We start from the raw sequence: 26,627 nt of genomic DNA on the forward strand, positions 1-26,627 counted from the left end.
CTTACTATAACACATTCAGCAGGTGCCAATCTTGAGGAGGGCCATCACATCACCATATCCTCTAAGTATATATTTATAGAATTGTTATCTCACATTGAATAAGTACTTAGCCTTAAGTATTCTGCTGTCTTAGATTCAAGTACACCTTTTCAGAGTTCTAGCCCTCTACAAGTTTAACTTGTAACCTACCTATTTGTGTAAACAACATATCTTCCCTCCCCAGCAGAATATAATTTTCTTCCATTTTTATCCTTGTATTCTTAGCATACAGGACCTGGTTCACAGTAAACATTTAATATATGTTTGTAAAGGTGCTAAATGTAGTCAGTCAACAAGTTTGGTTGCTCCACCTTGCTAGGAGTTGTACATGCAAGGTTATGATAGTTTATAATTGCTTTACTGTTGATCAGATTATCTTTTAGCTACTTTGTCCTCTCTTTTTTCCAAAAGGTCGAAAACCTACTTTTCTTTTGAAGCCTAATTTAGAATCTCATCTAAATGAAGCTTGTTAAAGTTATTCTGATATTGCAATGAGCTCTTGATTCTTTGAACTCCTATTACATTTATAGTCTGTATGTCACTTTTCAATCAAAGACATGCTTTATATTCTTTTTTTTGTGTGTTCCTACTATTAACTATTTTTAACCTCTTGATTTATATGAGGCACTATATTTGGAATTGAGAAGAATACACAGATAAAAAAGACAAGAAACCTTAAGGAGTTAGCACATAAGACATATATAAACATAGACACACACACACATATATGTATTTAAAAGAATATGTGGGAATGGGTTGATGATTTAGACATTAAGTGTGATTCAATAAGCAAATTAGGAAAGCAAAGGATAGTTTGACTGTCAGATCTTTGGAGAAAGTATCTATAACTCAATATACTTTGTTGCAACAGGCTTCCATGGCCTCCACATAATCATCGGATCACTATTCTTAATCGTATGCTTAATCCGACAGTTCCACTATTACTTCACATCTGCCCATCACTTTGGGTTTGAAGCTGCTGCCTGATACTGACATTTTATAGATGGAGAAGGGAGGAATTTATGACCAAAAAAAGAACTAAAAAACATCATAAAATGCAAAATGATTATATTAAATTAAACAAAAATTACTTAAATAAAACAAGTACAGTCAAGATTAGAATGGAAGCAGAAAGCTAGGGGAAAATTTTTTATAGCCAGTGTTTCTGAAAAATGCTTCATTTCTAAAATATATGGAGAACGGACTCAAATTTATAAGAATATTAGTCATTCCCCAAGTGATGAATGGTCAAAGGATATGGACAGTTTTCAGATGAAGAAACTGAAAGACATTGATAGTCATATGAAAAATTGACTATAGATTAGAAATAACAGGAAAAGATAATAATAAATGTTGAAAGAGATGTGGGAAAACTGAGAAATTACTGCATTGTTGGTGAATTTGTGAATTGATCTAGACATTCTGGAAAGCAATTTGGAACTATGCCCAAAGAGCAAGCTAACTATGCATTTTCTTTGATTCAGCAATATCACACCTGGGTCTGTATCCCAAAGACATCATAAAATAGGGAAAAGGACTCAATGTGCAAAAATGTTTGTAACAACTCTTTTTAGAGTGGCGAGGAATTGGAAATTGAGTAGATGCCTATCAGTTGGGGAATGGCTGAATAAGTTATGGCATATGAATATAATGGAATATTATTGTTTTTTATATGAAATAATGAGCAGGCTGATTTTAGAAAAGCCTGGAAAGACTTAATGAATTGATGCTGAGTGAAGTGAACAGGGAGAGGAGAACATTATACCCAGTAACAAGATAATGTAATGCTCAACTAGGATAGACTTAGCTCTACTCAGCCATGAAGTGATCTAAGAGAATTCCCAATAGACTTTGAATAGAAAATTCCATCTACATCTAGAGAGAGAACTGTGGAGACTGAATGTGGATCAAAAATTAGTATTTTCACCTTTCTTTAGTTTGCTTTTTCTTTCTTGTGTTTTTTTTTCCTTTTGTTGCAACTTACACAACATCAAATATGTAAAAGGACTGTACATGTATAAACCATATTAGATTGCTGCCTTGGGGGGGGTGGAGAGATAAGAGAAGGAAGGAGAAAAAAATTGGAACTCAAAATTTTATAAAAATAAATGTTGAAAGCTATCTTTACATGTATTTGGAAAAATAAAATACTAATAAAGAAAAAAGAAAAACAAAATATGAGAGTATAGGAAAGATAGAAACAAAGAATAGCATAAATGCCTTAATTTTATCTGCTTACTTATTTATAAACCTATAGATATGCCATATATGTGTGTAATAATACTTAATTTGTTTTTATTTGAATGTGATCATGTGCAATTCTATTTTTATCATTTTCTAGCAAATTATACAATGAAATATTAGAAGATCTCAGACAGTGTCTTCAAAATATTGATTATATGATCTATTGAAAAAATGCATTTTATGAAAGAACAACTGTTGTGATTCTATAGCTAATTATTCCTTAGCAGCTGTGTCCAGCTGGTGGTCCACATTCCATACCACTTCTCTTCAGTGTATGGAAACATTTAGGTCAATATTGATATAAAGCTTCATACAACTTTTTTTCTTTTTCAGCTTTGGTTCGCCTTTGTTAATGGATTTTCTGGACAGATTTTATTTGAACGCTGGTGCATCGGCTTGTACAATGTGGTAAGCACTCTCTATTTCCATTTGATAGCCTGCAGAACTTCAGTAACATTCCATTGTTGTTTATGTCTGGGAAGTGTATCTAAGTCAATCATCTGTATACATATCATGCACTACAAATACATCTTTAGGGCCTTTGTGGCCGCAACACATCCTGCAGGAGCACTAACTCTACACATGTGTTTTCAATCATGGCAGATCATTCTGGAATCACCCCATGAAGTTATTACTCCATATATCTTGATAAAATACTATTGCAACCTCTTTAGCAATTGGAGCTGTGACACTTTAATATTTCTTTAGGCCAAATGAAAATTTCTAAAATTTACCTAAACATATTCCATTGCAGAAAAATTATTTCTGAATTTACAAACATAGGGATGCACATAAAATGCATAATTATTGTTTTTCTTTTTGTACTATATTGATTTGTAAAAGACTATTTTCCTACTTAAATCAGACTAACGAATGAATTCATATTTCTGAATCCTATAAAAAAAATGGTAATGTAACATTTTTACTGTTGTAATGATTTTAAACTTATTCAATTATTGGACTGCTTCTGAACTCAGAAACAACAATATTGACTTTGCAGTAAATACAAGGAGGAATTGTTAACAGAAATCTAGCTTATACTGTAGCATTTCAGAGATACTAAACAGCAGGCTACCATTGTGAAAAGAATAATTGACCTTGAGCCAGAGAACCTGGGTTCAAGCCCAGCTCTCCGACATACTATCCTTTCTGTGGACTTCAGCTTCTCCTTTATAAAATGAGAGCATGAGATTAGATAACGTTTTTTAAAAAAAACTTTTTTATTTAGCAATTTTAAAAATTTTTAAATTTAAATGCAAAATGAGAAGAGGAAAAAATTGCTATGTTTCACAGCAGATCATGAAAGGATTCAATATAAAATAATCATCAACTTCCATTTCAAGAAAACCTATATAATAATAAATACTACATACTGTTTTTAGAGCTACCTAGCCTTTGCTGATTTCCTTTTGTTCTCTGCTGGGCACTTTTTATTTTATTTCCCCCTCCCAAACAAGGCTTCAATTAAGCAGGGGTATATCTTCATGTACATAGATATCTATAAACATACACATATATACATATATACTCAAACACATATGTAAGGCCATACTATGTTTATTTCACATAGTTCCAAGTCTTTCCATGTTTTTCAAAATCAACAAGCTCATCATTTTCTTCCAACACCATAGCAATATTCCAATCACATCCTATTTGAGAGATTGTCTATAAAAGTTTTTTCCCAGTTTCCTGAATTCCTTCTATTCTTGGCTACATAGGTTTTATTTTTACAAGAAGATTTTAATTTAAAATAATCAAATAATCCTTTTTACACTTTAACAATGTTCTCCTTCATTATAGACTTTAAGGTCTGATACTGCTGAATTAAACTTCCTTTACTTCTTTTTCTTTCCTTTCTTTGAATTTCCTGATCTTTTGCTCCTCCAAATAAACTTTGTTATTACTTTTTCTAACTCAATAAAATAATTTTTAGTAATTTAATTGGGATGACACTGAATAAATAGATTAGGTAAAAAAATGTCGATATAAAAATTATATTGGCTTTACCTACCCATAAACTGTGTCTGTATGGGTATATTTCAGTTATTTGGATCTGTTTATTTGTATAAAAAAGTGTTTTCTGTTTGTGTTCAAATAGTCCCTGTATCTGGTTTGAGAAATATATGTTCAGGTATTTTATATTGTTTAGAGTGTTTTAAATGGCCTAAAACAATATTGGATAAAATGGCTAACATATAATGTAGTTTATCTATTTTTCAATTTTGGTTAAATCTTTTTTAACTTCAACTTTGTGTGAGATAACAATTACTATTCCTGCTTCTTTTACACAATAAATTCTATTCCTGCCCGTTATTTTATTTTTGTGTGTATCTCTCTAATGTTCTAAAAGCAACATATTGTTGAGTTCAGATTTTTAAGCAACTATCCATTTCTGTTTCATGGGTAAATTTGTCTCATAAGAGACTAGATGACTTTTTAGATTAGATGCCTTTTTAAGGTCTTTTCTAATTCTCAGATATTATGATTTTTCTCTACAAAAGCATCATTGACACAAATACCTCCTGTACCTACAACCCTATTTAAGTTGCTTTTATGCCTTTTGGGAACTTGTTTTCTGCATGCATTTATGTAGTTAGCTTTAGAAGTCTTTGGACATAACACTAGGGTCGAGTGTTAGAAATACTTCTATGAATCTATAGTTGGTGAATACAGTTGGTTAGAGAATTTTGTGTGTGTGTGTGTGTATATATATATATATATATATATATATATATATATATATATATAATCACTAATGTTCAGATTCATGCAACTGGAAATAAGATTTGGAAGGCAGGTGGACTGAATCAGTGTGAATTAAGTCTCTACCAGAAATTAGTCTGGAATCTATTCTCTTATGGTACTAGGTCAATAATATCTTCTTATGTTAAGGACAACTTGAAACGATTTATATAAGCAGTAAATGAATTTGTTGGGATTAGCTTAAGATGTTATAATAGCTTAGGGGAAATGTTTCAACTTAATAATTCTCTGATAATTCTTCCATAATTGAATTTTAATTTAATTTTCATAGTTTGCAAAGATAACATGATAGATGGAAAAAGCCCAAAATTGATTTCTGGACCTAATATGGGCATTTATTAGTCATATATGACCTTGCACAAATTATTTGGACCACTCTTTGGTAGCATTCCCTCAATCACCAAGTATTTTATTAAATGCCTACTATGTGTCAGACACTGTGGCTTCAGGTTTATAGGTTGAGGTAAGGTAAGGTAACCTCTGAGTTCCTTTTCCAACACTAAAATTCTGTGATTTCTTTTGAATTCAGAAAAGGAATTTACAACCCAAAATTTCAGTAGTCACAAATAGAATCAAAGGAGCCATTCATGCAAAATTCTTTAAAAACTTTATTCTGGTGATTGTTCATTCAGTAAATTCAAAATTTTCCTTAAATAGTCCAAATTAGTCAACACAGATTTTTTTTTTCTTCTTTACCTTCAAATCAGACTATCTCAGAGTTCAAAGTAGAATAAACCTGAGAGATTACTGTAGTGCATTTCTCTATTCTACAGATGAAAAAAATCGAAGCCATTATATAGATGAAATGACCTATCTGTGAACACAAAGTTAATGAATAACAAAAGCAGTACTGGAATTCAGGTCCACTGACTTCTGGCCCAGTGCCTTCCTACTATACTATGGCTGCTCTCTGAATTCTTTGGCTTGATATTTTAGCTTAATTTTTGCAACTTCTCATTATGCTCTGGCTCTTTCATCTGAGCATTAGTTCTTAATGTACTATAGCCATTTTCACATTTCCAAATACCTTTCTTAGTCTAATTGACTCTAATGGCAACTTAATAGAAAATATTTACCTCATTATGCCAGCCTCTCTGGCAAGACTATTTGCCAAGATTTATTTCAGGCTATCTACTACTTAACAGAAAAAAAGAGCTAGAATTGAACTGGCATATCTGCCGCCCTCCTCCTGATTTTTGAGTTATTAATAGCAATAACTATTGTCATTCTTAAAATTTCAACCATTCATACTTCAACATAGAATCGTTCTGCTCATTCCTTTTTTCCCTACAGAAGTAGTTCAGGTAGTTGTATGTTTTCAAATGTAAGAAGCCTCACTTTACTGGGTTTTTTGAAAATGTTTATTATAGCAATGTGTCCCACCTGCAAATGAGTTAAAGTATATGAAGTCAAGCACATTCCTTCTCACAGTATACCTTGCTAGGTATAGTTGGAAAACTCAGTGGAGTTTAAAATGTTGCCTAGAATAGAGGTAAATACTTTAAATATAAATGTAATAACAACTGCAGATAATATTTGCTCCCATAGGCATTTAAACAATGGCTTTTCCAAAATGGCCAGAGAAATTGCTTATGAGCCTTCTAGGTAATCTAGAGGCTAATGTCTTACATTAATGTTCATACTGTAACATTTCCCTTCATGGATTCCTCTCATAAATAAATAAATTTTTATATTATCATTCTGTGGTTTGGCATTAAAAATGGTACCATCCTAATTACTGTTCTACCAAGGTGACCTTTTTGGTATGTACACAGATATGACATTTAATAAATTGGTCCACAGCCTTCTTTTAATTCAACCAAAGGTTCTATAAGATCTCAAAATGTGAAGACCACTGCTCTCTGTACTCCAAGATTATCTTCTTTAGTGTAAAAATCCCCATCTAGTTCTATGCCTCCCATTTTATAGGTGAGGAAATCAAGGTCAGAGCCGTAAAATGGTTTGCTTGCGGTCACATAGCTAGTTTATTGCACCAGCTGAGATTTAAACCCAGGTCATCTGACTGTCTTTGGATATTCCCCTATGTGGCATATTTTTTTAAATGGGGCTCAAATTTGTGATTGTAGAGTGTCCTTCAGATTCACATTTTATAATATTAAAATATAATGGCTGGTGTTTATATAACACTTCAAGGTTTAGAGAGAGTCTACATAACTTTAAATCTTCATAATCCTATGAAGTAGGTACTAAAATTATCTTTTATTATTATTAAGCTATATTTGAAGATTTTAAGTTATTTGGTCTAGATGATTCTTTGATCTGCATTTTACTATTTAGGATAGTATTTAGATACTATTTAGTCTCTAAGAGCTTAAAAGACTTAACCTGTGGTTACAAATAACAATAATGACTGTTAGGACAGTCATTGTCTTTCTGACTCCTGTGCCAACACTATCCACTACATCATGCTGCCACTCAGTAGTCTATTTTGTGTGTTGGACACGGGTCTTATAGACAGATTGTCTAAATCATTTCTCCTTTGGATAATGATTATTCTTGAAGGGGTCTTCTCTCTTGGGCTTGACAGTTTCTTGCTTCCTGTTTAAACCTTTCAGCTCTCATTAGGACATGGGGAAAGTATCCAGGAGTACTATGTAGTTCATTATGCTGAAGCTATGGGAAGCTCCTAACGAAATCATTCAAGGGTACCTGTAAAACAAATTAGGGAAACCATGTCGGACCCTGTTCCTTGGATAGGACCCAGGATTGGGTCCTGTGATGAAGCTGAGATTTTCATTAATCTTAATCACTTCATCTCTATTTGTTTTAAAATTATATTTTTTTTAACCAAAAATTTTTTTCTTTCCCTGGCATAGATACTCAATCTCCTTCTAACTTATGTAGGCTAAAGATTTCCTTGGAATCTTTTGCCTGTCTCTAATGTCACTGTGAACATCAATTGAGGATCAAGGGTATCTCTGCTGATGTGTAAATGGAGGGAGGAAGGTCCTATAGTGACCAAATACCAAAACCAAATGCATATGGATATGATAATGATGATGATGATAGATAGATAGATAATATCTTTAAAGTATATTTGATAACATTAAGGCAGGAAATTGGGATTATAATGTAAATGTTTACATGCTAATAATTTTCAAATAGCCTTTTTAGGTTTTTGCTCTTTATAAATGAATCTAAGTTTTTTCCTGACATTTGAGGTACAGAATTTCCTAGACTGGAATTTACAATTTAAGTTGTAAATTTTGTCTAGGAAATCACATTCATACCTTGAGTTCCTTTGGAATTAAATGTAGTTGCATGATATTGACTGGGATTTATTGCACAGTCATTAGCCTATATTGAAGAAGAAAATGGATACTAATCTATCTGGACTTGTTTGCTAATTTTTTCTGTATCCTGTAATTGCAAGGGACTCAATTTATTCATTTTTAGACCAAGGAAGGAACAATAAGATTAAGAAATTATCCTTTGATTCTCTTCCTTTGTGCTGAAGGTGCTTAGAGAATTTTGAATCAGGGATTCTCAGGTTGGGGCTTGACAGGAAAATTAAGTCATCGTTCTGTAAACCTGAAATACTTTGAAAGTGCGCAAAACAAACAGACCATTTTAATGATCATTGTTCTCTCTGTATAGATTTTCACTGCGTTACCACCCTTCACTCTGGGAATCTTTGAGCGAGCTTGTACTCAGGAGAGCATGCTCAGGTTTCCACAGCTCTACAGGATTACCCAGAATGCTGAGGGATTTAACACAAAGGTAAGCAAAAAATGCTATTGAAGGTACTTCTTTCTAAACTGCCATCATGATCCCATCTCCCTCTCCTGCCTTTCTAGCTCTCTACATTCTTGTTCCCTTTGACTTTGAATTGTACCTAACAGTTTCTCCTAAGGAATTGAACCACAGGAGATTAGAACACTAGGCTCATTTCCTCTCCATATAATTTAACCAATAAAAAAGTAAGGAATGGCTGGAATTGAGGGGTAATAGGAAGTATGGGGAGAAAAAGACTTAATTTGGAGGACAGTGGGGAAAGTTTTGATCCCTTCAGTTGTTAATCTTTGTTCATCTTTTCCTTCATTTACCAATTTGGAATAGAAAGTCGAAAGCTTTATGGTCAACTCTAAATAAGGTTATATGATCCTTGCATTACAAAACCCTTTATCTGGATGTCTAGATCCTGCCCATTCACTGAGTGGCCTCTTGTTTCTTAGTATGATTCAAGGGCCCCATAGCAGCTGGTAAATAGTGAATTCAAAGATAGAATCAATCACAGGTGTGTTCCAAAATTGGACTATCCAATGTGTAGGAAAACATCCAAAGACAAAATAGGGTTTCCTTGAGCTGCACATAAAGATGGTGTCTGAGCTACAACAGAGAATCTGTCATATTCCTTGCCAGTTGTGGGTAAAGCTGGAAGTATCAAGATTAACAGAGGCTGACAATCAAAAGAGACAAAGATATAAGTTAAATTTGTGTTGTGAAAATTTGCCTACAAGGGAATTAGAAGAGTATATATAAATTTAGCTGACAAAATTATATGTTTAAAATGATGCTTGATTTTTGGATTCAGGGAATCCTTTCTTGTTTATACATTGTATAGGAGTGAAATCTAGGTTCTCAATTACTTTTTTTTATTTTTTAGACCTTTTTTTAAGACTATTTTTAGCCTAATTAGTATTTGTATCCTGAGAGTTCCCCTGCACCATTAAAATTCAGATAGCACTCCCCTGTTCTTTCTAACAAATACCTCCCTTAGCTCCCTTCTCCAAGGGGGCTTTCTTCATAACAAGCACAGTACAAATTCTATCATATTGGGGATTGGAAATAATGGAAATTGCCATTTTGATTCTATTATCTCTATTGCAGAATAGGTCTTCAGTTCCTGATTGTATCTGTCCTAATTTGTGATGATTTCTGTGAGCAATAAAACATCTCATTGGTGTCTCTATTGCTAGCATAAATTTTATGCCTTTATCTGTAGCATTATTTTTGAACAAGAATTAAGGAACTTCCAAAGCCTTAAATACTGGATAATAAGCCAGGATAATTTATTTTTATGATTTTTTTTCTTTGTTGGTTTTTTACTTTCAGTTATCTTGTACTTTGGTTATCCCAGCTTCTGTAGAACTAGCTTTATATACAAGTGTTTTAAGTTGTTTATTTTTCTTTCTATTCTGTACTCTTCTCCTGCCTACCCTATTCCCACATTGTTTCAAATGGTCAAGTTTCTCAGTGATCCTGGAGCTCAAAGGCGGATATTTAAAAGGAATGAGAGGCCCCAAAAATAAATTGGAGTATCATTTCAAAAGTTATGCAACAACAATAACAAAAAAAATAAAACAAGCAGCCTGGGACTTATTTCTGTATGCCAGGTGGTAACCTTAGTCATACACAGAAATTAAGGAGAAAGAAAAACTTTTAAAACCAGAAAATGTCATCTTCTTGTGACAGAGCGAAAATTCTCTCTCTATTCTGGGATTATTCTCTGCAGTCATCAACAATCTTTACTTTAGTCACCAAAAGAACTTTTGGTATTCCCTTTCAACTTTGCCATTACCTTTTTTCCCCTTAATAACATTGTAAGATTTTTTTTTTTGTATTGAGTGGAATAAATGTTCTGCCTTATCACTCACATCTGACTATATTTCAAAATTCTAGAGAGTAGCCAATACATTGCAAAGAAAATCTCAGGAAGATAGTAAAGATCTTATATTTGTGGCTTTTGATATCAAAAAAAAAAAGTTGTTATGGGACTAGATACTTCTGTCTTGATAGGTTTAAGATATAATCTAGAACTGATAATCCACTTTTCTTTTTTAGAGTACTCAGACATTGCAATGTTTGAAAAACTCTGTGATTTTTCTAGCTCACCAAAATCTACCATTACACTAAGAATGGAATAATGTATTAAGTAACTTTAAACCATCTATTTAATTAGTAATGTTTTCTGATGGGGAAACTGCTAATCCTACCTTTCCTAGTGTATATCACTGAGTAGACACTCTCATGAAAGGAATATTCAGTTTCAAAAGACAGTCCAAACATATATTGATCTCATTACTTGGGGAGACCGAACTATAGGCAAGATTTTTAAAAATTGTCTGAATTTTGTTTGAATTGTTTGTTTGAATTTTTAACTATGAATGCTTCATTTTAAAAACATTGATATTTATGCTTAAGTATCAATATTAATTATACTCATAATTTTCTCCTAAGAATCAGTCCTATAATGTAATATTGGTAAATAGGTAGACTTTTATTTGTAATTATATAAATGGAACAATTTGTTGGTTTCACCATTTGTTGATTATTTAGGGGCTTTTCCCCTCCATATTACCTCTTAGAAACTTGAGCCTTGTTTTATTACAGATCTCCTCTGTGACTTCATCTATATAATGATTTCCTAGTGTGAAAAGTCCTTCCCCTCCTCCCCCCCCTTCACCCAGTGCAGATCAGCAGCTTATCTGTAACCTTAAAGAGTTGCCTGATGAATTGACATATTAAGCAACTGGTCCTTGGTCACACAGCAGAAATAAAATCTCAGGTTATCAAAATCAACAAAACATCTATTATGCCCTTACTGTGTATTCAAATTTTAGGGATACAAAGAAAAAGGAAAAATAGGGTCCTTGTGGGAGACAGCGTATATACACAAAACAAATAATACATTACTCCAGAGCAGATAGAGATGCCCTCAGAGGGTATGAAACTAAGAGCTGAGACTGGGAGGACTAGATCTTTCTGGATGCCAGGCCTACTGCCTCTCCTGAGTCCTTGCATATTCCCAAAGGATTATTATAATCATGTGGTAAGAAAAAATATTTTCTTTGCCACCCCAGAGACCTATACATGCAAGTGATATTACCATACTCTGGTCATCTTGCTGTTAGTTTTTCCTCCTCACAAACATTAGAAAGTATAGAAGTTCTCTTCCGGATTCTTAGTTTCCAAATACCAACCTTTAGAAAAACAAAGCCAAGAAGAGAAACTATAAGATGTTTATCTATAAGTCTCACTTCGCTCAGTACAGTTGACTATATCATTTAAACTTGCCTATTTTAAACATGTCTCTGTCATGGATTTTTAAAATAACACTAATACACTCTAGTTTTTCTGTCATCTCTGTGGTTAGAAAAAATGATTGAGATACATATGTTTTGGAAAATAATCTGACTTTCCAGTTCCATTGTTTGACTAATCTCTGAAGTCATAAATATTGAATTCATTTTTAAAGATGTATGCATTTATTGTTGAAAATAAGAAATGTTCTAATTATTTTTAGCTGAGCAGTTCTCAAATTTTAAGAAATAAAAATAAGGATATGCTTTATAAAGTAATATTTTATAAGAAAATGCATACAAAATGGAGCATTTAAAGAAATAACTTAGTAAGGAGATGAGTTTTTTTGTTTTTAAAAGAGGTTTAAAAAAACAAACTTTTACTGTTGCTGAGTAATTGAAATAAGTCTGAGCACAGCAAACTATTAAGATTTGGACTAGCTATTAACGCCTCAAGCTTATGTGTATATTTTTAAAGTAAAATGGTGTTATCCTGCAGTAGCAGTTATTTGATTCTTAAAGGTAAATGAGCAAATGCATTTAGAAAACTTTGAAGAATAATATTCTGGCTTTGGAAAATTGTGACATGCTGCCAGTAAACTTCACAATAAGGCATTTGTTGAGAGTTAGACAGAGGTCAAGAGTTTGGGACAGCCTCCTGACTCCCTTGGTTTGTTTTCCCTTAGGTTTTCTGGGGTCACTGCATCAACGCCTTGATCCACTCCATCATTCTCTTCTGGGGTCCAATGAAAGTACTGGAGCATGGTAACGGCTTCATTATTTCAAATGTCAGCAAGTAGCATTTCAGTCTTACTGGTGCCAATGTGTTTGCCATTTTTTTTTCTTTTTCTACAGAAATGGAAGGTACAACAAATTCTGGGGTGGGAGGAGAATACTTCCCTTAAATCTAATGATGATAGGCAGTCCTCTGGCTTATAACTTCCAGACTCAGACATTTATCATCTCTGACCTTCAGAAGCAGCTCTCTTTATGTCTGACATGGATTTGAAGTACAAGGTGTGAAAGACACCTAATCGTTAATAAATGCTTGACTCACAAAGTTGGATGGAAGGCACAGTTCTATTATGAAACTCTTGTCAATGAGTTTAAAGATTTATCCCTTTCCCAAACAAGGCCTATATTCCAATTCACACAGTAGCTCTCAAGTCCTAGTGTACTTTCTGGCCAAGCACTTCCCCAGAATGAAATAGCATTTCAAATTGAATTCTGGATGAAGATCAATTCACCACATTGACTTTAGTCTGTTCTCACTGGAGCTAAAAGGTGGGAGTTGAGGAAGTGTATTATTTGTATGTTTTTTGAACTTCTTGACCTATCCCAAAATGTAGTCCAAAATAATGCCCTCTTAAAAAAAGACAGAGGTCTTTAGTTCCAACAGATGAAAGAGTATACTATTCACCCCCCTCAAATAGTAATAATCCCCCTGGGAAAAATTATTCCAAGTCTTGACTAGACAAGGCCTTTTATTGTCCAAGGAACCAAAGAATATAAAGTTTCCATCCTTCATTGTGTTTCTGTGTAAAAGCTTTTTCAGCTTCAAACAGAAATGATTAATTCTTCTTGAGATATATTTTAACCCATTAAGTGCTTAAGGATGTTGAATTTGCATGCCTTGCCAAGTCACCATGCAAGCTGACTGTCCCTGTGTATAATAACATCAGGCCCACTTTCCCTTTTAGATGATTAAGTAGCATAACGATGGATCTGAACATCCTTAAGCCATGAAGCAATGTAGAGTTATAGAAGTCATTTTCTGCCAATAAATAATTAAATAAATAAAGGTCAAAGACAATTAAAGTCAACCAATGAATTCTTAAATCAAGTTAAAATTATTTTTGATTTTTGAGGACTTAAAGTATAATTTTTATTTCAAAAGAATTGACATCTTTAATGACAAAAAGAATCACAAAACAGTAGCGAATAGAGCCTGAAAAAGTATTAAATTGTCCTTGTTTCTGAACCCATACTAAAAATTTTATAGACTAATAGAAAAACTATAATAGTTACATGCTGAATTCATTTGCAGGACCCTTTTAGTTACATTGCATGGTGTGTTCCTACCTCCTTCAAAGTCCTGCCACTTAGAAACTCTAACTATAGGTAGCCAACAAAAAGATTAATTGTCTGGGCTTGCTTGGAGGGACAGATACGACCCTCTGTGAACATTTGGTTGCTAAAGCTCTCTTCCTTTAGTCATAATAGATTGGATGACTTTTGGTAAATCACTTAACTTCATGTTTTCAGGTTCTCCATGTAAGTCATCTAAGCAGAAAATTTGCAGAAACCAACATAATAATGGCAGCAATGACTTTCTGCCTAGGGATGGAGCCCATTTACATCTCTCCATTTGAACCTTAGTTATGCTACTGGCATGAAAGGGAACATACTGAAACTGGAACTTAACCAGAGCAGCCTTTATCTTTCCCGCTCCCCAAAGACTTGAAAATGGCTACCAGCCATATGAATGATTTTTCCAAATTTTTGTCACCTTCCTCCTCATCTAACCATATTTATTAATATATCAGTGTATCTTTGCCAAATGGAAAAGAGGAGAGCAATTTTCCTTTTTAAGGAAATGTGAGGAATAATCAGTGATGCAAATGTAGAAACTGAGGCTGAAAGAGTTTAAGTGGCTTGTCCGCTTGCCAGCTAGTATGTATGTGAGGTAGCATTCAGACTCAGGTATCCCTGACTACTAACTAGCTATCCCATTATCTTTTTCCCACCCAGGAAGCATGGGTATCCCTTAAGGCTTTGTCCCAGGTCTTGAAGAAAAGAAGGCACATCTTTGCCTTCATTCATTGATACTTCTGTTTCCCAGAATCCTTAGATTCCTTCAAAGCACTACTGGGAGCTGTTTCCTATATTTTATCTCCATCATCTACCTCACCACCACCTCTAAGTGCCAGTGCTCTCTCCTCTTGAAATTACTTTGCATATTTTAATTATTTGGGCTTTTTTTCCTGTATTCTCTTCAGATTAATGTAAATTTCTTGAGAGAAAGAACTGTATTTTTGATCATTTATCTTTATGTGGCTTACCCAGAGCTGGGACTCAAATGCAAGCCCTTTCATTCTAAACTCAATACTTTCAGTAAAATATTATTGATAACTGATTTGAAGTCCACATAGAAAATTGTTCTCCACTTCAATAATACCACTATGACTACTATTATGATCCTCATAATTATCAATTTTGGGTCATTTCTGTGGTCCCAGTAAAAACATGCTGTTAAAGATAACAGAAAGCTTGCAAAATGATTACTAATACATAGGTAAAAATAAATAGGGTGGCTAGGTGCCTCAGTGGATAAGACTGCTGGGTCTAGAATCAGGAGGACCTAAGTTTAAATCTGGCCTTAGATACTGGCTGTGTGACCCTTGGCAAGTCATTTAATTCTACCTCAGTTTCTCCATCTGTAAAATGAGCTGGAGAGAGAAATTGCAAATCACTTCAGTATTTTTGCCAAGAAAATATCAAATGGGAATCACAAAGTTGGACATGACTAAAACTCAAAATAACAACAAAAATAGTTACCTCAAAGATGATAACTGGAACTCTAGAGTCTCTACCAAACTAGAAAGTAGTGACATCAGATACATTAATTCTTAGCTTAAATGCTTCTGAGTTATATGTAAATTCCCAGAAAAACAATTTTCCATTTTCCTTTTACCCTTCCTTAACAGAATGCATCGAACTACCAAAAATTAATTCCAGGGTCCATGTAGGCATGATCCAATTACAGATTCATATATTTTTGAAAAGTGTTCATAGCTTTTACTACTAAAGAAAATAAGAAAATGTTATGTTGGCTAAAAAATTAAAAAGATATACCAAAAAGCCCCAAATGTGATAAAGTATAATTTGTCATTTCAATAATTACTCTAAAGTAACATTACACTTATACCATAATTTAATGGCTATTTTTTTCACTTTTTACATTTTCTTTTTCTTTTTAAAAAATTTTTTAATATTTATTTGTTTATTTATTCAAAACTAAATACAAAATAAATTAAGATAGAAAAAGAGAAATTACAAAAATTGTCTGTCATGTGCCTAGCAGAACATCAAGGAGAATTCAAAATATGTAACAATAAATTTCCATTTCAAGAAATATAATAATAGAAGACATTATATATTCATGAATGTCCATTTTTTCTTTGGTTCCTTGTAGATTATTTTTTTGTTCTTTGCTGTATACTTTTTATTTTATTCTCTTTTTCCCCTTCCATCTCTTCTACCTCCCACAAGCAAGCATGAACATATATATTATTCACTGAATATATTATTCCATATCACTGTAGAAGTAGCCCCTCCCACATTCATACACACACACATCTACATGAATACATACAAGCACACACACGTACATATGCATTTATACATACATAGGCATGCATCTAAAATATTAATATAGCTGACATATAAGGTTGATTTCTCTCTTGATTGAATCTTTAAGTCTGACTTATGTCTGAGACCAGTGATTACTAGCCCTGCTTGTTTTATTCTAATAACTTTTACTACTGATCCTTGTGTTGTGTTTGTACATATAACTCTTATTTCCTATATCTGCTAACTTTTCTATTTTAGTTCTGTTCCTTGATTTGCCTTGCCATTACTTAACTTCTCCTACCCATGGATCCTTCCCTTTCCCTCTTTCTTTATCCCATGACCATTAATCTACCCACCTTATACCACTCCCATTAATCTAAACATCCTTCTTTTACCTCACTTATTCTATGCCACCCTTTTCCTCCCTCTTTATTCTTTTCCCATTAATCTACACAACTTGTCCCACTACTGTGGGGGGGAGGGTAGGTTTTCAGAACTACCACCACCTTCCCTGTCTAATGCTTCTGTCTTGGTACTTTCTCTGCACCTCATTTGTACAGCGTAATTTCTATTTTTACTTTTTCCCAGACAGCTTTATGTTTTAGAGGCATATAATATTCAGCTCTGCCCACATCTTTCTTTTGGACTGTCCAATTACTAATATCAGTTTTAAACATATGGTTTATATTTTCACATATAAAATATAAACAGTTTATCCTTGTCCCTTGAAATTAGTCTTTGCTGTTGAATCTTATATGTTAAATTTTCTGTTGAGTTCAAGTTTGGTTGAGACAAAATCCTGAAAATCTGAGAATACATTGAATATCCATTTTTTTTTCAGGATTATGCTTTATTTTGCTGATATGATACTTCTGGATACAGGGCTAGTTCTTTTGATTGTCAATATATGTTATTTCCAGGACCTGCGGTCTTTTATTATAGCTGCTGATAAATCCTATACAATTCTAATTGTACTCCAGCATATTTGAATTGCTTTTTTGTTTGTTTCTTATAAAGTTTTCTTTTTGATCTGGGGGATGGGGGCATGTTAAAATTTAGCAATAATGTTTCTATGTATTTTCCTTGTAGGATCTCTTTGAGGTGGTGATTGGTGAATTTGTTCTGTTTCTACTTTCCTCTCATGTTCTATCACTTCAGGACAATTTTATTTGATTATTTCTCATATTATTGGGTCATAGTTGGTCACACCTTTTAGATAGTCTAATTATTCTTATGTTTTCTCTTCTTGATCTGTTCCCCAGATCTATTGTTTTTCTTATAAGACATTTCAGATTTTCATCTATGTTTTCATTCTTTATATTTTGTTTGTTATTTCTTGGTGGTCTCTTATAGTTTCACTGGATTCCCCTTGCCTAATTCTAATTTTCCAAGAATTGCACATATGGGTCCCTTTCCCTTCTTTAGTATCTCTTTTGGGTATAAGCCCAGTAGAAACACTGTTGGATCAAAGGGTATGCACAGTTTGATAGCTTTTTGAGCATAGTTCCAAATTGCTCTCCAGAATGGCTGGATGTGTTCACAATTCCACCAACAATGTATCAGTGTCCCTGTTTTCCCACATCCCCTCCAACATTCCACATTATCTTTCCCTGTCATTCTAGCCAGTCTGACAGGTGTGTAGTGGTATCTCAGAGTTGTCTTAATTTGCATTTCTCTGAATAATAATGATTTGGAGTATATTTTCATATGGCTAGAAATAGTTTCAATTTCTTCATCTGAGAATTGTCTGTTCATATTCTTTGACCATTTATCAATTGGAGAATGGCTTGTTTTTTTATAAATTAGAGTCAGTTCTCTATATATTTTGGATATGAGGCCTTTATCAGAATCTTTGACTGCCTGCTCATTTTTTAAAAATAAGAACTTGTTAGTGTAGCCACCTCTGATCGTGGGGTGGGGGGATGGTGCCTCTAGCTTCCCTTCAGCTCTCCTTTCTGAGCAGGAACCCCAACCAAGAGCTCCCTCTCCTGCAACCCACAGCCAGCAGCATCCCTGCCCTACTGCTTCTGCACTCACTGGTGCTGGCTCCCTGTCCCCCAGGGCCACTTCTCTACAGCCCAGCTGAGCCTGCACAGCCCAGACTCCTCACACTGTTCAAGAGGTGAAAGCTGCTGTGGTCCCCGCTAAGGCTCCAGCCAAACCTGGCTAGCCCCAGGCGACCCCATTTGATGTTTCTGTGGAGCTAGTCTGGAGGCGCTTGTATCTCACACTGATTAAATGCAATCTTGGAGTCTTTCTTCAGGGCTTCCCTGATTGTGGTACGAGTACCCCTGTTGTGCCCTAGTCTTACTTGTTTTTCACTAGTGTGTGCTTTTATTTTGTTTGTAAAGGAAATCTGGAGAGCTTGGGATTTTCTGACCTACTCCAGCATCTGTCCAGAATACTCTTCCGGAAGGGCTTTTATTGATGTCCCAAAGCCCCTCTGTTGTGCTCTTGTGGCTTGGTCATGTCATTTTTCAAGGACCCAGTTGGAGCCTGAGCCTGTGATACTATCCTAGACTATGCCTAGCCCTAAGTCAAATTATCATCTGTACCCAATAGAATTATATATGGCTTCCAAAGTAAGGAGAGAAGTAGTCCATAGTATCTTTTTTAAACCCTCAGTATATATGAATATCAAGCTCTATGGCTATACATACACACACAAAATAGCTTTTCTACCTCATAGATTTTTTTCTTCAGTTATATGTCATTTAGACTTTTGTTTACAAGTTTTAATAACTAATAAAGATAAAGACTGGAAGCTTTAAAACTTGAGTTTAAAGGTAAAATTGAGCCAATAGAGAAGGTTGATATTTTAAAATATCTTGGTCTACATCAGGCAAGACAAAATAAATGTAAAGCTATTAAGAAGGGCAACTTTGTGGATAAAAGACCAGGCCTGAAGTCAGGGAGAGCTGAGTTCAAATATAGTCCCAGACACTAGTTCTGTGACTCTAGAATGACATTTAACCTGTTTGTCTCAGCTTCCTCATAAGTAAAATGGGGATAATAATAACTAATGTTTACATAGTATCTGCTATGTGGTAGTAACTGTTCTAAGTGCTTTACAAATACCCTTAAATCGGTGGTATTATTATTATTTCCATTATGCAAATGAAGAAATGGAGAAAATAATTAAATTATTTGTTCAGTATCACCCACCTCCCAAGGTTGTTATAAGAGATCAAAAGAAATAATAATTGTAAAGAATATAGCAGCCTGGCACAAAGTAAGAACTATGTAAATGGAGAGAGTTGTGCCTGAATTATTAATATGTGGAATTCTAAAATACAAGCTCATTGAATTCAAACTCTCACAGTTAAAGCAATTAGCTCCATTCAGGAGCGTCAATGTAAACCTTCTCAACTTTAACATTAACCATAAATTTGACAACAGTAATCTGCCAACTAGTATATTTTCAGTGGCTCCTATGAATCAGGTATCACAATGGATGTGGGTACAAATACAATGAGTAAAACAATCCCTACTTGCAAATATTCCAATAGAGAAGACAAGTACATATGTAAATATATGCAGAATAATGATCAAGACAAAGAAGATAATTTTGAAAGGAGGACATTAGTAATCACAGGGAACAAGAAGAGGTTCTTGGAGAAGGCAATGTTTGAAGTGTGTCTGGAAGGAAGGAGGAGGATTTTATACCACACAAGTGAGAAGGAAATTTACTTCCTGGGATAGGAGATGGCCCAAAGAAAAGAATCAAAAGGTCCTCCAGAAAGGAACTCCATCAATAATAAATCAGCAAAGGAGAGCTGAACAAATGCAAGGACAATTGCTAGGATAAGGATAATAATGATGGCGGCAGCAGCAATCACATTTATATGGTGCTTACTGGGTGCCAATCACTAGACTATGTGCTTTATCATTACTATCTCATTTTATCTTCACAGTAACCCTGGAGGTAAACCACAGCAGAGGAGGGCAAAGTGACTTATGCAGGGCCATACCCCTAGTGTTTGAGGTCACATTTGAATTAGGAGCTCTGGCTCCAGCTGGTGCTCCATGCATCATGGCGCCTGCTGACAGCCGTAGGAGCAATCCAAGAACCCCTCATTAGCCCCAGTAATTACAGAAAGACTCACTTAAGAAACTCTGGCAAGGTAATCAAAACATATTATGCAAGGAAGTAATAAAAAATGCACACCATACTACTTTTGGTTCCTAAAACTGGCATCTACTCAACATCTAGAAATATTCAATCAAATGGCTTGAGGTTATATTTCAGAAGCCTGCTATCCTTCATAAACAGATGACAAACCCCCTACTAGAGATACAGATATTCAATACTCTTAGAAATTCAACAAATAAACTGTACTGAAACTAGACCATTATAATTACTGTCACCTACAGAACATAACCTTGATCCACAAAAATTTAAGAATAACTTTTAAAATAAATATTAGTATTTATAGCCCCATCATGTAGCACAGTGCTCGATACATAGTAGATACTTAATACATGCTTCTAGTTTGATCATCTCCTATCTACATGGAATGAAAAGCTTTCAGAATAGAGACCTAGCAGAAGAATCCAAACCATATTGGTAAACGATGACCACCTAAAATGCTTTCAATGAGCTCTCCAATGGTAAGCTTATGCTTTGTTACTTTTATTCAGTCACAAAAATAACTTATTTTATATGACTGCAAAATAACCCACAAATATTAAATATAAAAGATTACATGCATATGTTTTAACATATATTAGATTACTTGCTGTCTAGAAGAGGAAGTGGAGAGAGAAGGGAGGGAGAAAAATTTGGAACACAAGATTTTGCAAGGGTAAATGTTGAAAACTATCTTTACGTATATTTTGAAAATAAAAAGCTATTTTAAAAAATACAGAATAACAGGATTATTTCTCTCATCTCCATTGAACAAGACAAGAATGAGATAACACTATAAGTATAATAATGTTAGAATTTTGAGTTACGCAGCACTTTAAGTATATTTTTAATTGACCTCTAAACGATTCCATGAGGTAGTCAAAAATTTTGAGTAATCATTTCTTTTTTAAAGATGAGGTACAAAAAAAATTCTTAGTACCTTATTCCCAAATCCCACAACTATTTAATAGCATATAACTAGGATATGAATTCTGGTCTCCTCATTACATATCTCATGCTCTTTACATCACATTTTAATCTTTAAAAGCCTTCCTCGGGCAATCAACATTACTGATCAAATTTATGTTGTTGTTCAGTCATTTCAGTTCTGTCTGGTTCTTTCTTACTCTATTTGGGGTTTTCTTGGTAAAAATGACTGGAATTATTTGCTATTTCCTCCTTCAGTTCATTTTACAGATGGGGAAACTGAAGCCAACAGGGTTAACTGACTTTCCCTGAGTCACACAGCTAGTAAATGGCCAGATTTGATCTCATAAGAATGAGTCTTCCTGACTAGACTAACCATCCTATCCACTGTACCACCTATGTGCCCCTAAATGGATTTTATTTGTAAATATAATAATATATATGTATGCTTACAAGTAAAATCCATTTGATTTGATAATAACCATTGCAAATTAAGATTATGCCAAAAGTAAGGTGCATTGAAGCAACACAAATTGGGGAACTAAAAGTTCCCAGACAGAAATAGGGACAAGCTGCTAAGTTATCTGGCTAGAAGGAAAACAGCAGTGAGGAGACTTCATATTGCACTGTGGCTCAGCATTTCCTGTGAAAACCCATAGTCTCAACAGAGTGGCCTCTGAGGATCATACATGCTAGTCAGCTTGGCTCAGGGATAGACCTAGGACCCAGATCTTCCTCCTCTTATCCCAGCACTCTGGCCCACCCCTCTTCCTTTTTGTTCTTGCTTGCCTTGCCCTGTCATCCCCTATCCAAATGCTACCAAACCTAGAACTCTGGAATCAAAGTGGAGAAAGCACCTAAACCCTAGGCAAACCCAAAGCTTTTTATGCTGATGTGGGTTGTCCTTACCAGAGAAATGTATCAGCAATCTTGGGAAGTAAGAATCTTTAGGACTTCCTACAAGCCTGCTTACTATATTTTACTTAGTACTTAGAGATACTGGGGTTAACAAATACGCTCATGTTGCCTTTTAGAACACTTCCTCCTCTCTGCTTTGGGAGCTGCGAGATCTCCTTGAAACTTCAAAATGTGTTTTTCATTCAAACAGTTCATTTACACTGGGCCCTCCACACAACCTCTCATCTACCTTTCCAGTGTGCACAGCCTGCTCACATAATCTATCAGTAGTACCCTCCTTTGATTTGGAAAGTAAATTTGCTTTTAAATGGCAAACCTTGGATGTAGCTTATCAACTTAGTTTTATCCATGGACTAATCATGTTCATGTTTTCTGCTTTGAGTCTAAATGAATTAACTGTTCCTTCTAGAATTGGAAAGTGGTTACTCACAAAAGAATACTAAATCAGCTTATACACCTATACATGCATGCACACATACATCCATATTTTTCTTGAAGTTTCCAAAAGAATCACTTTAAGCAGGAAAAAAAAGTTTTACCTGTAGAAATAGAGTTTTAACTTTAAATTTTTTCATTCATTCTTATAGCCCCATCTTTTTAATAGAGGAAAGATAGCAGATAATACCCCATGAAATAATCCTACTGAAGATTTAGTGGGTTCCAGTAATATTGAGCTGCCATTTGGGTTAGAAATATGCTACTCTACCCCAGTCCATGAGTTTTATCTTAAAATTTTGATTCATTGCTCTCTGGGTATGTGTCATTATGCGTATGGACTTCTCTTGTTGAGAGAGAATTGGACCATTCACTGTCTATAGTGTTACTTGAGCCCCTGTTTCTTGTCAAAATGAAATTGATGAAGTGTTCTACATTTGAATCCCAAAGGTCTCCATTATTTCATGTTAAGCTGAATCTGGATAGCAAAGAGCAGTCTGAAAAGTGTGGCTGCCAGAATCTGATTGATTAGTGCCACACTAATTTGCTGTATTTTCTTGATATAAATAAATAAATAGCATGTAGTCAAAGGAAACCCAGTGGTCATGATTCACTTATTAAAAAACCCTTGCTCAAATTTCACACCTAAGACTTTTTTCTAAACAAAAACAAAACAACTAAAAAAGATACTTTCTGTTGTACTAGAGGAAATGTTTTTTCAAGGATGCAAAACTGGTTTAACAAAGGAAAAGAGTAGAAAGAAGAGTAATCACACATTTCTCTGGATGAAGAATTGTTAAGAACAAGGCATTTGATAATTGTTGGCAAATATATTTTTGTTCTAGAAAAATCCAGACAAACACATGTAGCAAGATTTTGTAAAGCCAAATTTGAATTAGGATAGCTGTTTTGCTAAGTTATTTCAACAATTCCATACTTTCATTATTTAAAAAAAAAAAAAAAGCTTCACACTTCTTGTCAAATGTAATGACTAAGGCAGCTTATTGGTACAGCAGATAGAGTGGTAGTCCTGGAGTCAGGAAAACCTGAGTTCAAATGTGACCTCAAACATATAACTTCTGTGAAGAAGTCATTTAGCTAATGTCTTCCTCAGTTTCTTCAACTGAAAATGGGGATGATGATAACACCTATTTCCCTGGGTTGGTATGAGGATTAAATAAGATATTGTTAAAGATTTTAACATAGTATCTGACATACCATAAGTACTTAATAAATGCCTGTTGCCTTCCCTTTAAGTATGTTAATTTGGAGCACAAATTACTTGAACAAATTGGTCCTATGAAAAGAACCTTAAAACCTCACTTTAATTTTTAAGACAATGCTCATTGTCAAGGGTAAGGAGAGCTTCCAGCTTCTATAAATGAAGAAAAGACTGAACTTCTTGAACTTCTTTATTTTGTGGTCTTAATCTAAATTGTTCACTTCTACCCTATTTTAACTTCTACCCTATCCTCCTATTACTAAAATTGCTATTAAGGAGAACAGTTGAGATTTTAATTTCATCTCTAAGATCTTTTCCAGCTCTAAATCCTTTTTAAAAATGATCTCTGGCCAGGTTTGCTAATAAGAGGAGGGTAGGAGTCAAGAGCCTGGATAATTCATAGACTTGGGCTCTTGGCTTCAGAAGAATTGAGAAGTTACTTTAAGAAAACTCGTATTGATTACAAAGTAAAAGAAAAAAAAACAGACTTTTCCTGTCAATCTAGTATGCAATTATATTCCCAGGCATCCCCCTCAGATGTCTATGTGGTAGTCAGTCAGTATAACATAATAAGAATCCATGATAAGTAGAAGAATAATAAGAGAAAGAATGGCTTTCTCTGAGCCATGAAGAAACAAACAGGCTTAGTTCCCATTTGAAGCTAAGAGAGGAAGGGAATGTTGGAAGAAGAGGGAAAACAGGCAGAATCTCCAGCAGCTGGGACACTTCCACAGCAGCTTCTCAAAAAAAAAAAAAAAATTGCTCTGGCAGCAGTGGAGTATTACAGAAGTCAGGACTATGGGAATTGAGGGTTGGTGAGACTTTTAATGACTCCCAGAGAAATGATCCCAGCAAATTGGGTATCCTTGGCAATGTAGACACAGTCATTTATGTGTATAGACTGTTTGTCATTTTGATTCTGTTTTGCTGCCATTTTTTTAAACTAAAAATGAATGTAAACAATTTTACCTAAAATCAGCTGTCTTAATTATATTTATTATATCAATATCATTTTATCATGTTAATATGATCGTATTCCTCCTTTTTAAAGGGCATTTCAGAAAAGTTATAGTTGTCCACAATAACTTTGTCTTTAAAAAGAGAAATTTTCTCTGGGCAGATTAATAGTTTTAGGGAGTTTTTACTATTTAGTAGTAAAATACAGAAATGATTTGTTTTTAATTAACATTTACTAACAATTATGTGTTATAAAACTGTCACCTCTGGGTAGGCTGAAATATTATACTACTCATATAGTGATATTGAAACACCACTAACTGCCTGTGTACAGTTCTTTCCCTCCACAGATATTTTCAAAAGACCTTCAGTACACATCTGTCTGAGGGCAGATACTGGTTGTGCTCCATACTTTTTGCAGGGGTCTTCAAACTTTTTAAATAGGGGGCCAGTTCATTGTCCCTCAGACTGTTGGAGGGCCAGATTATAATAAAAACAAAAACTTTGTTTTGTGGGCCTTTAAATAAAGAAACTTCATAGCCCTGGGTGAAGGGGATAAACATCTTCAGCTGCCGCATCTGGCCCATGGGCTGTAGTTTGAGGACCCCTGCCGGGTTAGAGCATAGTGTGTCTCCTCTGAGTAGTCCTATTCACAAACCTGGGTGAGAGCCCTGACCTGGGTCATGCTCGTCTCACTGGTAAGGCAGCTCCCTGGAGGTTAGACTCCATTTAGATCGTTTTTATCCTTAACTTCACATTGGCCTTGTCACTTTATCAACTAATCATCCTGGATGGTATCTGTCGTCTTTTTTCACTTTATTCTTTTCTTTTCTTTCTTTTTCTTTTTTTTCCTGAGGCAGTTGGGGTTAAGTGACTTGCCCAGAGTCACATCACTTTAAACAATTTTATTGAGATTCTGTAATGTGTATAAAGCATTTGCAATCTATAGCATAGTTTTATGAGTGTTAATTTCATTTGAGCTTTGTAGTGATGCTTGAAAGTACCTAGTTTAATTGTCTCTGTTAAATGAGGAAACTGAAAGTTAGAGAAGTTGTGTACTTTCTCTATTTTATACAGCCATTATGTGCGGGAGCCAGGGAGTCATCTTCTGAGAGAAATGGCAGTGCGCCTGAAAGAATATAGTGTGCTAGAGTCAGGAAACAAGTTCACACTTCAGCTTGGTCACGTTAGCTGAGTCACCGGGGACAAATTACCTTATTCATCTCAATCTGTTTCCTCATCTATAAAATGGGCTTGATAATATCTGTGCCATCTGGCTCTCAGAGTGATTGTGATATGAAATATCTTGTAAAGGTTAAAGCACTAAATAAATGTGAGCTCTTGTTATTCTGAGTCCTCTTACTGTGTTTTTTTCATCCATATCAGGTTGGCCCATCAAAAATATATATAACTATTAAAACTATATATTGTAGAGGGCTGAAACTCTTGAGTCGATGCACTTAAGGTCAGGACAGCTGAGCACTTGAGGCTATTTACCAATTGGACAATACTCTATGGGCATATGCTTGGAAAATGGGCCTTCCCACTATCCTGTGCTGGCTCGATGATTGGTGTATACAGAGGATTGTAGGAGGGA

The 26,627-nt window shown here is 34.5% G+C and overlaps 1 protein-coding gene across 4 annotated transcripts in view; it reads left to right on the forward strand.

Moving 5' to 3' along the window:
* ATP8A2 (ATPase phospholipid transporting 8A2) overlaps nucleotides 1-26,627 on the forward strand; it is a 769,397-nt gene that overhangs the window by 570,922 nt on the left and 171,848 nt on the right. For all 4 annotated transcript variants that reach the window (XM_051986556.1, XM_051986559.1, XM_051986558.1 and 1 more), the window contains exons 28-30: nucleotides 2,617-2,691; nucleotides 8,665-8,787; nucleotides 12,776-12,854. In XM_051986556.1, coding sequence (XP_051842516.1) covers nucleotides 2,617-2,691; nucleotides 8,665-8,787; nucleotides 12,776-12,854 — 277 coding nt within the window. The remainder of the gene's footprint in view (nucleotides 1-2,616; nucleotides 2,692-8,664; nucleotides 8,788-12,775; nucleotides 12,855-26,627) is intronic.

This window comes from Antechinus flavipes, chromosome 3 (assembly GCF_016432865.1).
Source record: "Antechinus flavipes isolate AdamAnt ecotype Samford, QLD, Australia chromosome 3, AdamAnt_v2, whole genome shotgun sequence".
Taxonomy (NCBI): Eukaryota; Metazoa; Chordata; class Mammalia; order Dasyuromorphia; family Dasyuridae; genus Antechinus; species Antechinus flavipes.